This window comes from Parambassis ranga, chromosome 8 (genome assembly GCF_900634625.1).
Source record: "Parambassis ranga chromosome 8, fParRan2.1, whole genome shotgun sequence".
Taxonomy (NCBI): Eukaryota; Metazoa; Chordata; class Actinopteri; family Ambassidae; genus Parambassis; species Parambassis ranga.
Genome location: NC_041029.1, coordinates 13,940,343 through 13,960,797, shown reverse-complemented (window position 1 = coordinate 13,960,797; position 20,455 = coordinate 13,940,343). Strand labels below are relative to the sequence as shown.

The window sequence follows — 20,455 nt, the reverse complement described above, 5'->3', positions numbered from 1 at the left end:
TACACTGCGCAAATCTCAAGCAAACATGGTCCTCCAAAATAAAAGCCTCCAGGAAGATCTGGACACTACAAGGATGAAGTTAGATGAGAAGTGGAAAGAGGCCAGAAGACAGAGTCTTGTCATTAAAGAGCTGGAAACACAAAATGGCAAAATAGTTCAACAGCATGACACACTCAAATCAAAAGAAAAGGTACAGGAGAAAGAAGCTCTTATAAAAGACAAATTGATAAGAGACTCAAATTTTCCTGTCTTCGGTAAAACAAGTGATGTCTTCCAGCTGCAGTGGGAGGTACATTTACTTACACAAAGGCTAGAGCAACGGGTGAACACTCTGCATAAAAAAGATAAACTCCTCGAGCAACAGAAGAAGGAGCTGCGTGGTGTAAAATATGAGCTCAATAAAGGATATCAGACTATCAGTAAACTCAAGAATGAGATCGTGTCACTGAGAGAACAACTTTATGCAAAGGACACCAATTGCCGGATGCTGGAAGTGGAAACAGAGAACCTGTTACATGAGATAACAACTCTTAAAATGGAGCTTAGAGAGTGCAATCAGCAACTAGGTGAGACCAAGACCGACATGGACACAGCAACTGGTGTCCTCCTTCATAGACCCTGTACCTCATAGTCCCACCACACTTTGCTGCGGGATATGTCCGTGATTCCTGGGAAACCTGGCATCTGGCATGTCTCCAGCCACTGTCCCTGAAAGATGTGGAGGACCTATTCATCTATTGGACATTGGTAGCAGGCATACTTCTGAATTGAGTGGGAGCTGCCCTGCTGTACCAAAGAATTGGAAAAGCCGCTGCTGGCAAATTGGCACTACCGCTAAGCTGGAAACAAAACAAGACTCTGGGCTCGTGGGACCTCGGATCTCGGAATTCCATCAGAAGATGGACCGGATTGAGGGGCTGATCTGCAACAATTCAGCCTGCTCCGGAGAGGGCTAGAAGCAGGTGGACAGGTGTCATCAGATGACAGTCCGACCACTTGAGGAGCTTAATGGAAGGAATATCTGTCAAGCTGGAGGAGATGTCGAAGGTTCTCCATGCACCTGTTAGGGATGAATGAGCACTGAGGCCAGACTGACCGATTGATTACTGATATGGGCAAATTAGTCACGGATTGAAAATTGTTGTATGATTTTGGCTGATTTTCATCTGTAACCACCCCCCCCTCCCGGCCCTGAAGAATATTCCAGCAGCTGTGCTCCTATCTGACTCCTGTGCAACTTCCTATCTCCCTTCAAGGACAATTGATGTACTGCCCGGCGGTCTCAGTCATACTATCGCACACATTCTCATGGAACTGACGCACATACACTCCCCTCCCTAACCCTGCCCCCCCCTAAAACGGCTGCCTCCGTATCTGTTGTTTTCCTCCCTCATCCTTGGTGTCCATGAAGAAATTCCATCATGTTACCACGTGTACTGTAATCAAATGTCAATGTCATTATGTTTGTGCTGATTCGTATGTATCGCATCTGCAACTGCAATTTAACTTTCAGGAGCGCATGTGGCGGCGCCGGTTGGCTGCGGCTCAGAGGCGTACTCCAACTTTTAATTTCGCTGTGTACCTGTATATCTGTACTTGTATCACATGTGACAATAAAATTCTATTCTATTCTATATGTACACAAAAGCTACTGTGAGCAGGCCTGATTTTACAGTCTGACGGCAGCAGGTTCTACACAGGATCAAGTGGGCTCCCCAGAACAGAGCTGGCCCTTTTTGTAGAGTGCAGCTGTGTTGTCAGACCAGTCCAGTGTCTTATTCAGATGAACACCCAGGTACTTATAAGAGTCCACTATCTCAATGTCCAGTCCAAGGGTGTTTACTGGTGTAGGGCAGGAGTAGTTGTCCCTACGGAAATCCACCACCAGCTCCTTGGTCTTACCCATGTTGATCTAGAGACGGTTTCCGTGGCACCAGTCTACAAAGTCATGGATGAGTCCTGTCACTTCCTGTCATCCTCGTCTGTGATGAGGCCGACCACTGCAGAGTCATCAGAGAACTTCTGTAGATGACAGTTGGGTCAGAGGTGACAGAAGTCTGCAGTGTATAGTGTAAAAAGGAAGGGAGCAACAACAGTTCCTTGTGCAGCTCCCGTGCTGCATATGCACCACACATGATGTTTTCCACAGTAGTGGTACCTTTGCCAACCTCAGTGGTGGGCGTGGGTGCAGTCCACAATAGGTGCAGGCAGTGGTGAGTGCTGCTGGGGAGACATGACTGGGGGAGGGCTGACAGGCTGATCAAATCTGTTGAAGAAGAGGTTCAGGTCATTCACCCACTTCTGGTCCCTGTCGGCTGGAAGTTGTTCCCCTTGTAGCCAGAGATGTTCTTCAGGCCCTTCCAGACTCTACTGATGTTGTTGTCCTGCAGCTGAGCCTCCAGTTTCCTCCTGTAGATGTTCTTCCCCTCTCTGATCCTCCGCCTCAGTTCCTTTTGCACAGTCCTCAGCTCCTCCCTGTTTCCTGACTTGAAGGCTCCTTTCTTCTCTTTAAGGAGAGCCTTGATGTCAGGGGTAATCCAGGGCTTGCTGTTGGAGAAGCAGCGTACCTTTCTGGTAGGTACAGAGCTCTCCATGCAGAAGTTGATGTAGTCTGTTACACACTGAGTGAGACCATCTATGTCCTCCCCATGGTCCTCTGAAAAGACTTCCCACACAGTGGACTCAAAGCAGTCTTGCATGGCATCCTCAGCTTCGTCAGTCCATCTCCTCACTGTGCGAGTGACTGGTGGTCGTTTGTACACTGACAGGCTGTGCACCAGGTTGTGGCCGGCTCTTCCCAGAGGGGGGAGGGGCCATGACACATAGGCCTCCTTGATGTTGGCAAAGAATAAGTCCAGCGCTTTATTGTGTCTGGTTGGGCTGTTATTGTTACTGTTACTGTACATTAAATACTGAGTGCAGAGAGACTGAAAATACTCATAGTGTGTGTGCACTCACAGTGTGTTATGTTAAAGTATAAAAGTCATAACTTACTTTGAGGGTCGAGGCACCGCCATCTCTGCAAGTGTTTCCAAAGCTTCCTGCTTACTTTTTAATCTCAGTGCTTAAAATCGATATATTAAATATTTATTATTTGTAACTGCCTGAGGAAGTGAGACTCACTTTGGTACCACTACCAGGCTGGCTCCTGGCCAGCAAGCTCCCTCTGGTGGCACAAAGCGCTATTACAACTACAGAGACAATGAAGGTGCTGTTTTGTGTTCACCAAGCAAATCAGCATCAGACATGGTAACTTCAGATTTTGTTGGCAAGGTAATGGAAACATGGCCTCAAAGGTTAACTCAGAAATAAACACTGACTGAAGAAAAGAAACACAACACAGACATTTATACATGTGATTCACTCATGCATTCTTCCTTTCTAAGTTCTGTAGGTTTCCCTTCAAGTTGTCATATACTGATGCTCTGGTCCTAGAGTCATCGTCAATCTGGGAAACTTGCTGTAAAACATAAAAAAACATGGCTGAAATATTTATGACAATGAAATGCAGACATTGTTATTGTTACTGCTTCTATGTGTGTATGTACATATGAGAGTTTCTCCTTGTGTTTATTGTATTTATTCTTTAAAATGCGGCTACTACAACTTAATTTCCCCACGGGGATTAATAATGTAAATCTTAATCTTAATCTTATACTTTTAGTAATGATGAGAGCAAAGGCTGAATGGTCCTCATGGGTACACCACAGTGGAGATAGTGCTGAGCCTTTTGAATGAATTCTCTCTAATCTCACTGACAGACCTACCTTTGAGATGATTTCAGAGATGTCTTTGCCATGTCCCACTGAAATCTTGTGATGTAAGTGATGAGATCAACTGAAAAAAACATGGAAAAAGATCTGTCAGAGTGATATCTGCATTAAATCGCAGCAAATCCAGATACAGCTAAAAAGGTGATTTTAGAATCATTTTATTGTCAAGTTCTAAAGAACTCACTTTATAGTGGGTAGACCGACTCACAAGAGGCAGATAATAACTTCAGGGCCTTAGGGAGAGGTATTGGAGTTACACAACTCTTGTGACATGTACATATAACATTTCTGTTCTGGGTCATTGAGCACTTTCTGATAAAATAAACACCTACTACAACCTCTTGAAACAGATGAAATAGAGTCTTGTCCCTCAACTCTACAGTGGCAATGGCTGCTATCCAAGAATGTGGCTTTAAATCTGCTCAGGACCCTCAGGCTAGTACGTCTTCATAAAGGAGGAGCTCGTAGTTTTTTTTTTGACAGTGATACTGATGTCTTAGATACAGCCCAAGATCCAACTTCCACAAAGTAGGGATCCAAATTTTCCATGACATTAGGCAAAGTGTGGAAATGTAGGAAGTGATATCTGACAGATAAATGTGGTGGGTTTATCACCATAGGCCATTAACTTGTCAGCAAACTGCAGATTAGGTGAAATATAAATAAAAAAGACCCAGAACATTTTTTAAGCCTGAAGTTGTCATCAGGGTTGTAACCATCACTTTACCTCCATTGGCCAGCAGGTTCTCCTGTACTTTGTCTCGACCTGTCCTCCAGCATGTCGGCCATGTTACTGAGCCACCTTCTTCACCACACTGTGAACATACATAATACAGGCCATGCCACACAAACACTTAAAAAGCCTTCACACTGTCCTGGCAAGGCAATTTAAATTGTGACAGACTTTATTATTAGTTATTTCGAATATTCACTGAGGTACGGTTATACAACTTATATAACAACAGCTATAACGTTAAAAAACATACGAAAAAAACAAAAAACTAAATTTCCCTCCTTCATTGTCGCGTGCTGTGCGACGTAATTTTGCCGGAAACCCACGGTTCTTTTCTTATACGAGGTTTTGACAAATCTCCTCCCACTTCCTGGGTTTTCTCGCTGTACTTCCGCCTCTCTCCGTGTCGTCACTGTCCGCTCCTTCACTGCAGCGCTTGGTGACAAAACGGAAGTTTTCCGCGCTTTCTACACAACTTAAAGCCGGGTGGCGGGAGCTGATGCCATTCGGGGGGTCTGCAGTGAAGAAGACACTCTGACAGGTATCCATAACTGTTTATGAGAAAATCCTCCAGCAGTTGGAAGTAATCCTCACAGAGTTCACAGATCAATACTGCAGTTTAGAGCGGTTAGCTTAGCTTAGCGGTGACGGTTGTTGTGTTTACAGATGCGTTTGCTAGCTACTGCATTAGCTCGCTACTAAAAACTAAAAAGTGCTTCATTTCTGCACTGTGAACAAACGTTGTTACAGTTTATTACAGGTTATACATCACAGGTGAACGTGAACGTACAGCGTTAGCATGTGGGAAAGCTGTGAGAGTTTATAGAACTAGCATTTGAACACTTTGTGACAACAAAAGCAGCTGCCGAGAGTGCATAGTTTGATGCTAGCTACATGTAAAGCTACCAGGAGGTTACACTGCTCCTGACAGCAGTGTTCACATTCAGCTTATTACATCTGAACCCCCGGTTTGTGACACACGCAGTATTTAACATTTTTACTTCTAACATCTGTAGTTGCTGCCTGGGTTTCTGTACTCTGTTGTGTTGTTGTGGCGCCGCCTTCTTCTTATTGTACTTCATTTTCTCCACCGGAAGACACTGACAACATTTGTTGAGCATGTGTCACAGGTGCACAAAGGAGACAAACTATTTTTGTCTACATTGTCATGTATGCTGCTAAAGTGGTGGCTGAAAAATATACCCTCACTAAGAAACACTGAAAGGCTTATGTGAACAGCAAATAATAGATATGCATATGTATCTATACAGAAGAATAATTAAGATTATCTTGTGTAACATATTTTCTTTTTCCTTGAAGGTATGGATTTCAAACGTCGCAATGGTGGCCCTTTAGGGGGTGGTGGGGCCCAGGCCAAGCGGAGTAAGACAGGTGGAGAATGGGAGGACAGTCCTTCGCAGTTTGAGGAGGAATTGTTGATGCTTGAGGAAGCAGAGATGGAGGAGGAGAGGGAGGGGCAGGCAGGACATAATGTTATTCCAGTAGGTGAGTGTTGGACAAAAGTTTTATGCCGTCTTGATTTTTTTTTCTTCTGCTGGTTCTTGGCTGACAGAATTAATAAACTGCTGTTGTCCTTTCAGGCGACCTTTTCTCAGCTGACCTGAACCCACGTTGGAGGCGGCCTCCTGCACCATCACTGGACCCGTCTTCTGACACACTGGTGTTCCAGCAGATCGATCTGGACTATTATTTGGGTAAATATCAAAGAGAATGTTTGTCATTGGTGCAGGAAAAAAAAACAAAATTTTTTTTCCCGCTTTTTCCGCATACAGGGACCAGAGTTCCTGGCATGCCCGGCCAGTCACAGGGAAAAGTGCCCATCATTCGGATGTTTGGCGTGACAGACAGTGGTAACAGCGTGTGCTGCCACATCCACGGGTTTGCACCTTATTTCTATGTCCCTGCACCAAGTGGTGAGTCCTCGTCCTACATGAACGCGCTTCGGTCACATTTCTCCCTCTGATTCCTTTGTTTTAATTTGGAAAAGGTTTCACATCTGCCTACCTGGGCGAATTTAAACGCGAGCTGAATTCTGCCGTCTTGAAGGACATGCGCTCCAATAAGGACAACATCTCCGTCACGGTGCTGGCTGTGGACATCACTCGCAAAGAGAGTAAGTGCACAAATGCTTATTAAAGCTTGTGGTTACAGTTACTCTGTACAGGAGTATCACACATGTTCCTTCTTCTCACACAGACATGTACGGTTACCACGGGAAACACATTCTAGATTTCTTGAGGATAACCATGGCGATGCCTCGGCTCATCGCTCCTGCAAAGAGGCTGCTGGAACTGGGCTTCAAGTTTGGACCATTTCCTGCCCATAACTACCAAACCTTCGAGGCCAACATAGATTTTGAAATCAGGTGTGTGTAATAAAAATGGTTTACAGTTCTAACTGCGGGACACATGGAAGACCTGGGTTGTACTCCTTTGTGGACACAGACATCCGTCACTTTCGGTTGCTCTAATTGCAGTAGTTCCACACACAAACTGTACTTTTATGTCTATATATTTGTATAACATTCACAGGTTCATGGTGGACAGCGATGTGGTCGGATGCTGCTGGATTGAACTTCCTAAAGGCAAATACAGAGTGCGTGAAGAGAAGAGCACAGGCAGCATGGACTCTCAGGCTCCAGGAAAGGTACGACTGTTGGTGGATTTAAAAAGCCGCAGTGATGATGTCATTATCACACTTATCCTCTTGTTTCTCAGGAGTCTCTGTGTCAGTACGAGGTGGACGTGGGATGGACGGATATGATCAGTCATCCAGCAGAGGGAGACTGGCAGAGGATTGCACCGCTCAGGGTGCTCAGCTTTGACATAGAGTGTGCAGGAAGAAAAGGTGGGCGTGACTCTCTGCTCTAGCATCAACAGATTATTTAAGATCACCTTTGACACTTGATGTGATGTTTCTTTTCAGGAATCTTCCCAGAGCCTGACAAAGACCCGGTGATTCAGATCGCGTCTATGGTGCAGCGACAGGGTGAGGCGGAGCCCTTCATCCGCACCGTGTTCACCCTTCAGTCCTGCGCCAGCATCGTTGGCTCACAGATCCTGTGCTTCACACAGGAGAAGCAGCTGCTGCAGGTAAACACACACCTAAAATACAACATGTTAATCTATAAAATGTTGTGGTTCTGTCATCATCTGTTACTTCCTGTTCCTGTGAGCAGAGCTGGGCTGAGTTTCTGAGGACGGTGGACCCGGACATCATTACTGGATACAACATCCAAAACTTTGACTTCCCCTACCTGCTCAACAGAGCGGCTGCTTTGAAGGTAGGATGGAGCCATATTTGTTTATTATAACGATACTGTTTTTTTCTTAACTCAGTCTTTTGGTTTCAGGTGAATTACTTCCCCTACTTGGGCCGAGTGAATGGCATAAAATCAGTTTTGAAAGACGCAAACTTCCAGAGCAAGCAGATGGGCCGCAGAGAGAACAAGACCATCAACATGGAGGGCAGGGTTCAGTTTGACCTGCTGCAGGTGAGCGCTCGCTGCTTCGTTTAAACTACACTGAACTGCACAATCTGATTGGTGCACCTCTCTCAGGTTCTCCTCAGGGACTACAAACTGCGCTCGTACTCGCTGAACGCCGTCAGTTTCCATTTCCTGCAGGAGCAGAAAGAGGACGTGCAGCACTCCATCATAACCGACCTGCAGGTCAGTGCAGCAATTGTCACATCTTGGAGATTTTTTTTTTAGATTCGACTCATATTGAATCTTTTCTCCTCCTCAGAACGGGAACGAGCAAACTCGCCGTCGTCTGGCCGTTTACTGCCTGAAAGACGCCTACCTGCCGCTGCGTCTGCTGCAGAAGCTGATGTGTGTGATTAACTACATGGAGATGGCGAGAGTGACGGGCGTGCCGCTCACCTACCTGCTGTCCAGAGGACAACAGATCAAAGTCGTGTCTCAGCTGCTGCGACAGGTAAGAAAGAAACACACACACGTACTTGCTGCAGTCTTACTGTACAGACTTGTCATCTACACTGTGCTGATGTTTAGGCCATGAAACAGAATCTGGTCATGCCAGTTGTAAAGTCACAAGGAGGAGAAGATTACACAGGAGCGACCGTCATCGAGCCGGAGAAAGGGTGAGATTATCTGCTGGTGTGTGACTGGACTGCTCCTGCTGTGTGCAGCCTGCTCATGTCCTCCTCCTCCTCCTGTAGATATTACAGCGTTCCCATTGCCACTCTGGATTTCTCCTCCTTGTATCCGTCCATCATGATGGCTCACAACCTGTGCTACACCACTCTGCTGCAGAAAGGAGCGGCGGAGAGACTCGAGTGAGTTTATCATTTCACATGGAGTCAACAACAGACTGATTAGATGTGGTTTTGTTGGTGCTCACCCCTCTGTTGCTGCTTTCAGTTTGGCTCCAGAGGACTTCATCAAGACTCCCACAGGGGATAAGTTTGTGAAGAGCTCTGTGAGGAAAGGACTTCTTCCAGAGATCCTGGAGAACCTGCTGTCTGCCCGAAAGAGGTTTGAATCCTTCTCTGTATGCAGACATGTTGTGTTCTGGTTGTGGCGTCCCTCTCAGACGATCCGTCCCTCCGTCCACAGGGCCAAAGCAGAATTGAAAAAGGAAACAGATCCTTTTAAGAAGCAGGTGCTGGACGGCCGACAGCTCGCCCTGAAGATCAGCGCTAACTCTGTCTATGGCTTCACGGGGGCTCAGGTGGGCAAACTGCCCTGTCTGGAGATCTCACAGGTAAAGCACTTTATTTTGAAAGGTCACTTCACTTTTTGAAGTTTGTGTTGTAAACGAGGCGATCTAGTGTGACATGCTGCTGCTTCTTTTGCTGCTGTTGTGCTGAGATGTGAAGTGAGCAGAAACTGCAAGATGTAGGACAAAGATAAGTGCTTAAAGAGAAACCACAGGGCAGATGGAGGAAAAGTGTAAACGATTTAACCAACCCAGAGAACTCTGAGTAAACGTGTCAGTCTTCTCCCGTCTCTTCCAGAGTGTCACCGGTTTTGGCCGACAGATGATCGAGCAAACCAAACAGCTGGTGGAGTCCAAATACACCATTTCCAACGGCTACCAGGCTGATTCCAAGGTGAGGAACACGTCCGTCTGTCCTCTGGTCCAAACTGTTTCCACGTGTGTGTTATATGGTAATTTTATTGTCACCTGCTCAGGTCATTTACGGAGACACGGACTCCGTCATGGTCAAGCTCGGAGTAGCAACAGTGAGTGAGGCCATGGAAATCGGGCGGGAAGCAGCCGAGTGGGTGTCGTCACATTTCACACCACCAATCAAGCTGGAGTTTGAAAAGGTGACCCCCGAGTGTGGCGTTTGGTGTCTCTTTTTTTTTTTTTAGCAGAGTTTAGCTAACGATCTTTTTTCCACAGGTGTACTACCCGTACCTGCTGATCAATAAGAAACGCTACGCCGGCCTCTACTTCTCCTCAAGCGCAGACACACACGATAAGATGGACTGTAAAGGCATTGAGACTGTCCGGAGAGACAACTGCCCCCTGGTGGCGAACCTCATCAATACCTGCCTGCAGAAAATCCTCATAGAGAGGTGCGCACACACTCGCAGACTGGCGTGCATGTGAAGCTAACACACACACACACACACCACCATTTACATAATAAATATCTACTGATTTGCACCGAATGACAAATATGGTCTGAAATGTCTCCTCAGGGATCCACAGGGCGCCGTGGATCACGCCAAAGAAGTGATCTCAGACCTGCTGTGTAATCGCATTGACATCAGCCAGCTGGTCATCACAAAGGAGCTGACACGCACCGCCCAGGAGTACGCTGGCAAACAGGCCCACGTGGAGCTGGCAGAGAGGTCAGATCACTCGGTGAATAAACAGCCAGAAAAGTCTTGTTTGATCTGGGTAAATTTACACAAAAATTGATTTTACAGGATGAAGAAGAGGGATGCCGGCAGCGCCCCCAACCTGGGAGACCGAGTTCCATACGTCATCATCAAGGCTGCAAAGGGAGCTGCAGCGTACATGAAGTCAGAGGTGAGGAGTGCTCTGTGTTAAAGCTACAGCACAGAATATTCGCTGCCCCCTCTGGCAATGAGAGGACTTAACACAAACGCTGTCAACACATGCAAATGATGACCAATTTTCTCCACAGTCACATGAACTCCAAAAATTTCACATGTTCAAGAGCACCAAGGAAACACCTGCGCAACATACAGATAACAGCGTGCCGGTGCACAAACGTCACCTCGGATAATGTTTTTTTTCTTTCCAGGACCCGATCTACGTGCTGGAGAACACGATTCCCATTGACACACAATACTACCTGGACCAGCAGCTGTCCAAACCGCTGCTCAGAATATTTGAGCCCATTCTGGGAGAGAGCAAGGCGGAGAGCGTCCTGCTCAGTGAGTCTCAGATTCGTCTTTTTTTATTCAGACCTCTGCACACAGTGACCGTTTCTTAACGTTCCTGTTGGTTCTCTCAGAGGGCGACCACACACGCTGTAGGACCGTGTTGACCTCAAAGGTCGGAGGACTCATGGCGTTCGCTCAGAAGAGGAGCACCTGCATCGGATGCAAAGCTGTGCTAAAGACAGACGGTGCGTTCCTGCTTCTGTTCGTCTGCTTAGACTTTTAATGTTTGAAGGAGGCGGTTGTTTAACATCTAAAGTGTGTGTCTGCAGCGGCTGTGTGTGATTTCTGTAAGAAGAAGGAGTCTGAGCTGTACCAGAAAGAGGTATGCTTTTGACTTTAATTAAAGGCTTGTTGCCATTTTTTTTTAATCATAATACACTCTAGTGGCTCCAAATATGCATTAAAGGGGTTAAATATGTGTATAACTACAACCTTTAACTTTTGTAATGACAGATCTTCCACCTGAACACTCTGGAGGAGCGTTTTTCTCGCCTGTGGACTCAGTGTCAGCGCTGTCAGGGCTCTCTGCACGAGGACGTCCTCTGTACCAGGTCTGTATATATTAACTTACATAAAGCCTCTTTATTTTGATAAACATATCTTAAAGCCTTCACTTCTCTCTCTCCAGTCGTGACTGTCCCATATTCTACATGAGGAAGAAGGTTCAAAAAGATTTGGACGACCAGACTAAGCTGGTGTCTCGGTTTGGTTGGTGAAAAGGAGGCACACACACTGCTGCGTTTATGTACTTCACCTGAGCCACTTACTCATTGTCTTTGTAAAAATGCACATATATCATTTCTATGTTTTGTAATAAGAATAAAATAAAGTGTTTTTCAAACAGCAAGCAGTCTTCTTACTGAAAGAAGATTTAACACAAAGAACTTGTGTCTGACAAGATGGGTGATCTACATCATCTTAGAAACTGTCCATGCAGTGGACACCAAACTCCCAGTGACCGAGCTGTCAGCTCCCTGTGGGCCTGATGAGAAGATCCAGAGACAATCTCATTTCTGAGGAGGATCCTGAGAGATTTCTGCAGCAGTCTGTAACCATGGATCAGACTTGGGTCCACCACCTCCAACCAGAGAGCAGAGAACAATCCAAACAGTGGAACCAACAAGATTCAGACCACAAGTCCACCATCATCCAACACCTGTTCACCTGACCTACACCCTCACACTGACACCTCTCCAACAGGATGGAGGAGGAGGAGCTCAGTGGTCACCATGACAGTGATTTGTATGCTAGTGTGTAGGAGACTTGGAAGAAACTGGGACAAACAGGAAGGTGAACATCAATGCTGTCAGGGTTACGCTCCATCAGTCTGAATTCTCAGTTCATTTTTAGAAAACCTCAGATTTTAATTTAACAAAGTTTCACAGAAATCAAAAGAAGAAGTTCCTCTTCGGTTACTGTCTCAGTCAAACCTCAAAACCCACAGCCCCTCCTGATTTAAACACCTGCACTTGATGCGCTTTGGATGAACAACGCAAACACCACTTAAAAGTTAAAGACGTTTACTTGATCATGACAGCACAGTGCAGAACGGAGTTTACAGTCAGTGAGATCAGATCGAGTTTCTGACCAACAAACAGTGGCATTAAACCCAGAGTGAGGACAGGCACAAGGAGCCTGCAGGGGTGGCCCGTTTAAACTCTGCTGTGTTCTGATCAGCTGTTTTTTTGTTTTTAAATCAGTGCTGGGGAGGCTGTTTATAGTCCTACAAAAATAGAAAAATGAATCCAGTACATTTAAGGTATCACAAGTCAGAGTCATCCAGCACAGTCAGAATAGCACTGATGAAACGTCTTTACATAAAACCATCTACAGGCTGTGGTGCTACGTTTACATGCACAATATATTCCTGTCATCCTCGTTCTCTTTCTGCTCTATACACAGTCTGGTCTCTGTAGGTTTGAGGTGGATTTTTTTCAGTGTTTAGAAGAATTGACAGACGCTGACAAAAACTGCCTCTGGACACATCTGGACAGACGTACAACCAATCAGAGAAAAGAAGCATGAGACGTAAGCAAAAGGACGATCAGACTAGATCGAGACATCTAAAACGTGCAGTGGAGTCAGCACACTGGTGGAGGACTGTTAAAAATCAAAGGTGTTATTAAGAATTACAGTTATCACATGGAAACTGGCTGTGAAGGTGAGCGGTTCCAGACACTTTTTAAGAGAATAGTTTTAAAGTAAACAGGTGTGGCTGGCCAGGCTACAAAACCTAAAACATAAACATGCCGAGATCCTATGCTCCACTGGCAGGTAAAAAAACCCCCACAATATTACAGCATTGATCAGCGATTACTGTAAATGTTTCCACTCAGGGTGAATTCTGCTGCATAATATAACTGACTGTGAGGTCAAAGACCACATTCTGATGTAGGTCAGGGTTGGGGGCCACAGTTAAAAACTGGTCCTGGAATGCACCAATCATAACACACACTTCTGACAGGAAATTAATGACCAAATCAAAAATCTGCCATCACTCTATTCTAAAGGTCTAAATTAAAAAAACAACAAACTAAAATTAGTAAAAAAAAAACTGAACTTCTCAGTTTAAGCAGGAAGCCAAATTTTCAGTGTTTGGCTGATGTGCAACATATAAGAATCCTATGATCAGAAAAAGACTATGTGCTGATGGCATGAATGAATATGAGCGTACATGTAAACGCGTTCCACCTGCAGCCATGACGACACTGACATGGACACAAGAACTGTGTTAAAAATTTGGAATACAGTGTTGCTGCGATCAATCGGCAGCTGATCAGACACCACATTCCTGAGCAAACTTTTAATCCTAATAACAAAAACATAAATGAGTAAAGTGCACCTCGGAGTCCGGAACACAGTTTGAGGCTTCGTTACCATGGTGATCCTAAATAGAATCTATCGCTGTTGTGTTTTAGCCCCAGAGGAAACACTGACCTATGAAAACACAAAGAGAAAGACTCAAGTGTTTTAACGAACCTCCACCAACAGGAGCTGGACTGAATGAGGCCGTTAAATTAAACCTGTGTGTCATTTGGATCTGATGACATAAATCCACAGTGTTAAATGGACACTGGATGAACAGACTGTGCCACATGCAGCTTCTCTGGACGTCGCCATGACGACAGAGGAGGGGCAGTGTGTGAGGGGGAGCATTAAACAAGTGCTTTAAAGGATGTGTATGTGTGTGTGGTTTGCTATAGAATGATGCAGCGTCTCTGAGTGTTCTTCTTGCTCTTCTTGTTGCTGCGGTTGGTCTCTTTGTATCGTCTGATCTCCCGTACCAGCGAATAGAAAGCTTCCTCCACGCCCTATCAGACGCCATCAAAACAGGGGGAAAAAAACTCACTTTAGACGTCAATATGCATCAAACCAACACCACCTTGCCTTCAGCTCGTGTGTGTGTGTACCTGTCTGGTTTTGGCGGAGGTCTCAACAAACGGCACACCGTAGCTGCGCGCCAGCTCCTGCGCCTGCCTCGTCTCCACCGTGCGGCTGTTCAGGTCGCTCTTGTTCCCCACCAGCACCATAGGAACACTGTCGCTGTCCTTCACCCTGTTGATCTGCTCTCTGAGGAGGTCACACAGCTCAGAGTCAGGCACTGGAGGTGAAGCAGCTCACTTCAAATCGCGTGTTTTGTTAGAAATAGGGTTGTGTGTGTAGTAGGGCTGAACGATTTTAAGAATAAATTGAATTGCGATTTTTCTGGCAAATATTGCGATTTCGATTTCATCCACGATTTTTTTCAAATCAAGTTTTAGTGCCCGTGAGCATTTGCAAAGATCACATAAAATTAACTCAAACCTAGGGGTGGGCGATATGGCAAAAATTTTATATCACGATTCTTTAATGATAAAATCACGATTTTGCATGTTTCTGTGTAAATGACCTCAGGTAGCCTACTCTGTCACTTCTCAAAAACTATCAGTAGATCTAAAAGTAAACTCTGATAACGTGCACTCAGTATTAGTTTTCAATAAACTTGAAAGTTTAAATAACAATTAAGTTAAAAGTTTTATTTCAAATAGGTTAAAAAGAAGACTAATGTAATTCTGTAAAGCATTATTCAACAGTCATTTAAACAGACTGAAGTGTGCCTCCTAAGGTTAAACAATAAATACAGTATTGAGACTTAAGTAACTCCTAAAGTTCAATGTGATTTAGACCACATGATCAAACTTTAATGGGAATCAACTCTAAGGAAAAATGGAGCTGCTGCTGTCACCTCTGTCCACCGTTTACTAGAGTCCTCATATGGAGCCTCTTCATCAAATGCCTGCGTTATTGTTTTGGTGACATCATTAGCTGTTGCCTCTGTCTGCATCTGATGTACACACGCAGCCCTCCCACTGCGCGCACACACACAGACACACACAGACAGACACAGACAGACACAGACAGACACAGACAGACACAGACAGACACAGACAGACACAGACAGACACAGACAGACACAGACAGACACACGACCTGAATATAACGAGCTGGTAATGTTCAGAGAGGTGGGCGCGTACGTGCTCGTAGCATTAAAATACATTCGTATACACACGGCCCTTCCACTGCGACACACGTTGCGTGCACACACACAGACACGCCGCTGCTGCCGGCAAAAACAGTACCGAACATAAAGGTGGAGTACGTTTTAGGGACCGGTTCCTCCGTTTTCTTTTCATTTTCAGCCGTAGCATTTGACAAAACAAAACCTGATTCAGTTAGGAGCAGTGCAAAAAACCGTGGCTTTGACGATCTCAAAATCACGTTGTCTGAGATTGCAATTTTCGGTCTAAAACGATAGATCGCTCAGCCCTAGTGTGTAGCCTTCCTAAAACAAATCATCTGACCAGAAAGTGAAGCCTCAGAGCCACCAGACTCAAGTTTACCTCACAAAACACAGGAGTTGTGCAACTTCATGGTGTTCAAACGATCATTTGGAACTGTAGCAACCATTTCCAGTTAAAGTCAGACACATCTTTGAACACTACATATGTTTACATTAGCCTAACAAATCAGCCTGAGCCACCACGTACCTGTACAGGTGAACGTCCTCGAAAGACTTGGTGTTGTTGATGGCGAAGACGCAGAGAAAGCCCTCTCCTGTCCTCATATACTGGTCCCTCATGGCGCTGTACTCCTCCTGACCGGCAGTGTCCAGGATGTCCAGCACACACGTCTCTCCATCGATCACCACCTGCTTCCTGTAGGAGTCCTGCACAGCGAGGACGGAATCATTTAAAACGCTGCAGAGAATGACATCACTGCTTCGATTGTCATTTTCTTTCTGCAGAGTCATGTTGCTACAGCATGTAGCGACATGAAGAACAGCTATGAAGAACTGTTTGGTAATGAAAATGTTGAAGCAACTGTGTTTAAGTGGATTTACAACCAGTCTGACATTCAGACAGCTGTGACAGAGACTGGATTCTAAAAGTTTTTAAGTCTGAAGTCTGCATGTGTGTCACAGTTTCACTCGACCACAATTATGACGTAATTTTCCCTTCATGCATCATAACAAACGCTTTGAAACGAAGCAACCCTGCCATGTTTTTGTTGAACCCCTTGAATTAAAATAAAATTACACAACTTACAGTTTCTTATACGACTTTTAAACATTTTTCAAATCCTGATCACATGATCAAACACTCATCATTGCCTGAAATATTTGACACACTGGAGGTTAACACACACACAATTCAATACTAAACATGTTTTCCTGTCTGCGTTTCTTCCATGATTGTCCATCAGGGAGCACAATCCTTAAATGTGACAGCATAACACACATTTAACGGTCATATTTTTTTATACAAACATCATATGCACAGACAGTAACACTTTGTTCTGACCAAAGTAAATTATTGCTGAATTTCAGACGTTTTGCTTTAAATCGTCATCTTTAGTGCAGTGAAAAAGCTGCTGCTGTGACAAACTGAATTCATTCCTGGGGGTGTATAGTTTTTAAATCAGCCAGTGCTGATAAATCATAGTGAAACATCCAACCAGTGAAACTTTAGTGAGGCTTTAAAGGTGCTACGGACGTCTGACTAGAAAAATACTTGTGTTAACAGTAGCTAATAAAACAATGTATGTATAATATGTACTTGTTCACAGTGACAGCTGACACTGTGTGACACATTATTTCATGTTAATTATTATATGTTTTATGTGTGCACCAATCACTAAGTCAAATTCCAAGTAATGTGATTCTGATTCTGTAAACATACACCTTCTTACATAAACACACACTGACAAAGGTACAAAGGTAACTTCTGATTTTACTTACTTAACTCCTGTTTCTGCTTAATGAATGTTTGACATTTAATAACAATTTTAACCTGTAAATGCTGAGGTGTGTGTGTGTGTGTGTCTCACCTCGATGGTTGGATCATATTCGTCCACAAAGTGGTTCTGGATGAGCTGGATGGTGAGAGCGCTCTTCCCCACACCTCCTGCTCCGACCACCACCAACTTGTACTCGGTCATGTCTGCGGAGGGCGAAGCCGACAGGTGGCGGTTAAAGAGAGAAGCCGTGATTTTAGATTTTAATGTGAACGGTGACACATTTAAACGCTTTTTCCTTCCTGACGTGACGAAGAAGGAGACACTGACCCAGATTTATCTACGTGCATAGACGTCAGTTCAGTCCGACTCATTAAAGCTGGATTCATGTGAAATAGTGTTGATTGTTGTTTAAAGTGTTCTTACCTGTGTGTAGACTTTATAACACTGTGAAATGTTAGCTATAAGCTTACGCCTGGATAAATGAGATTAGCTTGCTACATAACGTTAGCCCGGCACGATTTCCTTATTCTACACACTTATAGAAACACTTCTAAATCTTTCCACCACTTCTTGTTCCGCCTGGAACTTCGAGTTAAAAATCTAAACTTCAGACTTGTGAACTAAAAATATAACTAACTCTTATATAAATAAATTAAAAGCCTGAACCCGCACAAGTTCCTACTTAGTCTCCATTGTGGTCTGGAAGCAGAGCGTTTTCACACTAATCTCCACCAATGAAACAACGACGTAAGGACAGACGTCTCAGTGGTCCAATCAGAGCGAAGGTTTAGTTTAAAACCCCACCCATAGAAAGGCAAATCTCTCCAATCAGAAGAAGGTGTAACCTTAATTTGGGCGTGACCTCTCAGCCAACCTTCCGTGTTTCACAGATGGTTCTTCTCAACTTCACAGGGCAGAAATTAACAACCCGCGTCTTTAAATAGTTTTATTTTGAGAGTTATCACCTAAAAAAATATTATTATGCCTCAATTCTTCATTGCTTGTCTTTAGTATATCTACGGTTGTGTACTAAAGCTGGATCCATACTCCGCGAGAACAGAGAACTCCCTTCCCCCCTGCAGACGTTACGCCCACAATGTGACGTCATTTTCTATCTCGGACCGCCCGTTGTGCAGCACTCTCGTACACATGGCCCGGGCAGAACTTTTTCTCCCAAGGCTGTGCGTCAACCATGCTGTGATTGGTCGGAATTTATTGTGGGCGTGATGAATGTGGAGAAGCGCAAGAGCTTCTTCAGGTGCAGAACACACAGACAGAAGGAGGAAGTACAGCAACGATGGACAGTTTAAACAGAGGAGAGTGTCTGTCCAGAAGGTGGCGATAAAAATGAATCCCAGTATTGATCACGGCGTTACAGCGGCTCGACGCACATTAAACACCGATAGACAGACCGTTCACAGAATTAACCTCACACAGACCAGAGGTCTGCTACAGTCAGCTTCACTGATCTTCTATCTAGTGTCATGCTGTACGCCTGTGCAGGCTGTGCACACAATTTGCAATACAATTGCATTGTCAGCCTTTTGTGTGTGACGTGCTCTCGCGGAGTATGGTACCTCCGTGCCGAAACGAACTTTTTTTTTTACTCTTACCACCCGTGGAGCGAGTTCTCTGTTCTCGTGGAGTATGGAAGTGTGTTTGGAACATAAATACAGTCTAAATCACGACGGTTCACTGCCATCTAGTGGTCACTTTGTGGAACTGCCACCTCCAGTTAATATACAAATCTGATTTTTATCATCTCGAAAATATAAACACACAGTGACACACACAGACTAATACACACTTTTATGTCCATATATAGTAATGCTCTCCTATTGGACCTATCCAAACAAATGCATGAATCAGTTGCAATGTCATTCAGATAAGGAGAGAGACATTACCAACTATTTTAGAGCCCAGTCACTCTCAGTATTGATTTACTTTTCATTTATTTATTTTTTTAAGGCTCTTTGGGCTCTTTAGGTATTTCATGGGTTTGCATCAGCCTACTTCAAACATTTTTTATTATTTATTTTTTTCTTGTATGTAGTTAAAAAACATTTGAACAGTCTTTAACTGCCCCCTAGAGGTCACAGTGAGGAACTGCAGCACTACAATTAGGGGCACATCATGGCATTAGAAAGCTAGCTATTGTTATTTATTCTTTGAAGACAATATACAACACCTGTGTGTCTCAGATGGTTGCTCTCTTAGGTCTAAGCTAAGTTAACTTAGGTTTTGATTTGCTCTAAGCCACAGGCAGCCTTACTGCCACAAGACATACAAGGCTTGTGAAGTTACTCTTACTCACAGAAGGGGCTTTAAATCACTGCTTTTGCCATTTTTAGCTGCAATGGTTAGCTGTTCTCTGTTTGCGGACACATGATCAAATATAGGAAAAGAGGTGGAGCACTTTTAAATGTCAATCAAAGAGGTTTCCTGAAATCCAATCATTTATTGCCTTCTAGTGGTCACGGCTGTGAACTGCAGCACAAACTCAAGCCTCCAACATGTTTAATAAATCTGGTGAATTTGCCTGAAGCACTCAGAAATAATGAAACAGGACATAAAAAAACAAGACATTAAATCACAAACAATACATTTTCAATTTGCACCACAGATTGAGAGACAATGGCTGATTATAGATTAAACATAAAGCTGCACACACACACACACACAGCAGCAGGCTTCACGCCCCCCCCACCTTCCATCCTCATTCTCACTCATGTCTGTGACATCCATGTTTCTCTCTCTCTTTCCCCACTGAGTGCATCTGCTCGCCCATCTAATCTTTGCCTAACATCACGGAGATAATCCTGCATCCATCTGTCCTGAGAGAAAGACGGCGAGAGAGAGAGAGAGAGCGACATTGTGTTCATGATGTAAAAAAAGCAAAAAAACAACACGTCATCACACTGCAAGTAATTAATCCTGATGACACGATTGCGCCCAAGCTGTGACATCATCTTAAATTGCTTTTTTATTTTTCTTATTATTATACACAAGGTCATCTCACATGTACAGTTTTTATACATAAAATATTTTCCACATTTTTAAATATCACCACCTCCTTTTTTTTAAATGTTATTTCCCATCAGGTAACCACACATTTCATCAAAGAGAGGGGAGGGGGAGGGGGGACATTGTTGGAACAGCCATAAACTGAGACAAAGATTAAAGATACACTGATACAACACTTAAAAATGATCCACAGGGATAATCATTCATGTCTTTTCAGATGTTTCACTCAAAACTAAAGTT

At 44.3% G+C, this 20,455-nt stretch overlaps 2 protein-coding genes across 3 annotated transcripts; one reads left to right on the top strand and one right to left on the bottom strand.

Moving 5' to 3' along the window:
• Positions 1 to 4,928: 4,928 nt before the first annotated feature.
• Positions 4,929 to 11,762, top strand: pold1 (polymerase (DNA directed), delta 1, catalytic subunit). The gene is made up of 27 exons (XM_028411816.1): positions 4,929 to 5,047; positions 5,827 to 6,012; positions 6,108 to 6,221; positions 6,300 to 6,440; positions 6,515 to 6,640; positions 6,724 to 6,892; positions 7,059 to 7,173; positions 7,245 to 7,374; positions 7,453 to 7,619; positions 7,706 to 7,810; positions 7,880 to 8,020; positions 8,087 to 8,197; positions 8,274 to 8,465; positions 8,543 to 8,631; positions 8,710 to 8,826; positions 8,912 to 9,025; positions 9,107 to 9,254; positions 9,508 to 9,603; positions 9,686 to 9,823; positions 9,900 to 10,075; positions 10,202 to 10,354; positions 10,433 to 10,535; positions 10,774 to 10,906; positions 10,987 to 11,100; positions 11,185 to 11,237; positions 11,369 to 11,466; positions 11,544 to 11,762. Exons 2-27 carry the CDS (start codon positions 5,829 to 5,831, stop codon positions 11,629 to 11,631), a joined length of 3,315 nt encoding a protein of 1,104 aa, XP_028267617.1. The 5' UTR covers positions 4,929 to 5,047; positions 5,827 to 5,828; the 3' UTR covers positions 11,632 to 11,762.
• A 656-nt stretch (positions 11,763 to 12,418) lies between these two features.
• LOC114439757 (GTPase HRas) lies at positions 12,419 to 18,058 on the bottom strand. 2 transcript variants are annotated; one of them, XM_028411911.1, is made up of 5 exons: positions 18,037 to 18,058; positions 17,282 to 17,394; positions 15,943 to 16,121; positions 14,326 to 14,485; positions 12,419 to 14,226 (listed from the first exon to the last, which is right to left on the bottom strand). In XM_028411911.1, the coding sequence occupies exons 2-5, from the start codon at positions 17,390 to 17,392 to the stop codon at positions 14,113 to 14,115; spliced, it is 564 nt and encodes a 187-aa protein (XP_028267712.1). In that variant the 5' UTR covers positions 17,393 to 17,394; positions 18,037 to 18,058; the 3' UTR covers positions 12,419 to 14,112. The 2 variants fall into 2 exon arrangements, with proteins under 2 accessions (XP_028267712.1, XP_028267711.1); XM_028411910.1 differs by lacking the exon at positions 18,037 to 18,058 and adding an exon at positions 17,615 to 17,912.
• Between the last annotated feature and the right edge of the window lie 2,397 nt (positions 18,059 to 20,455).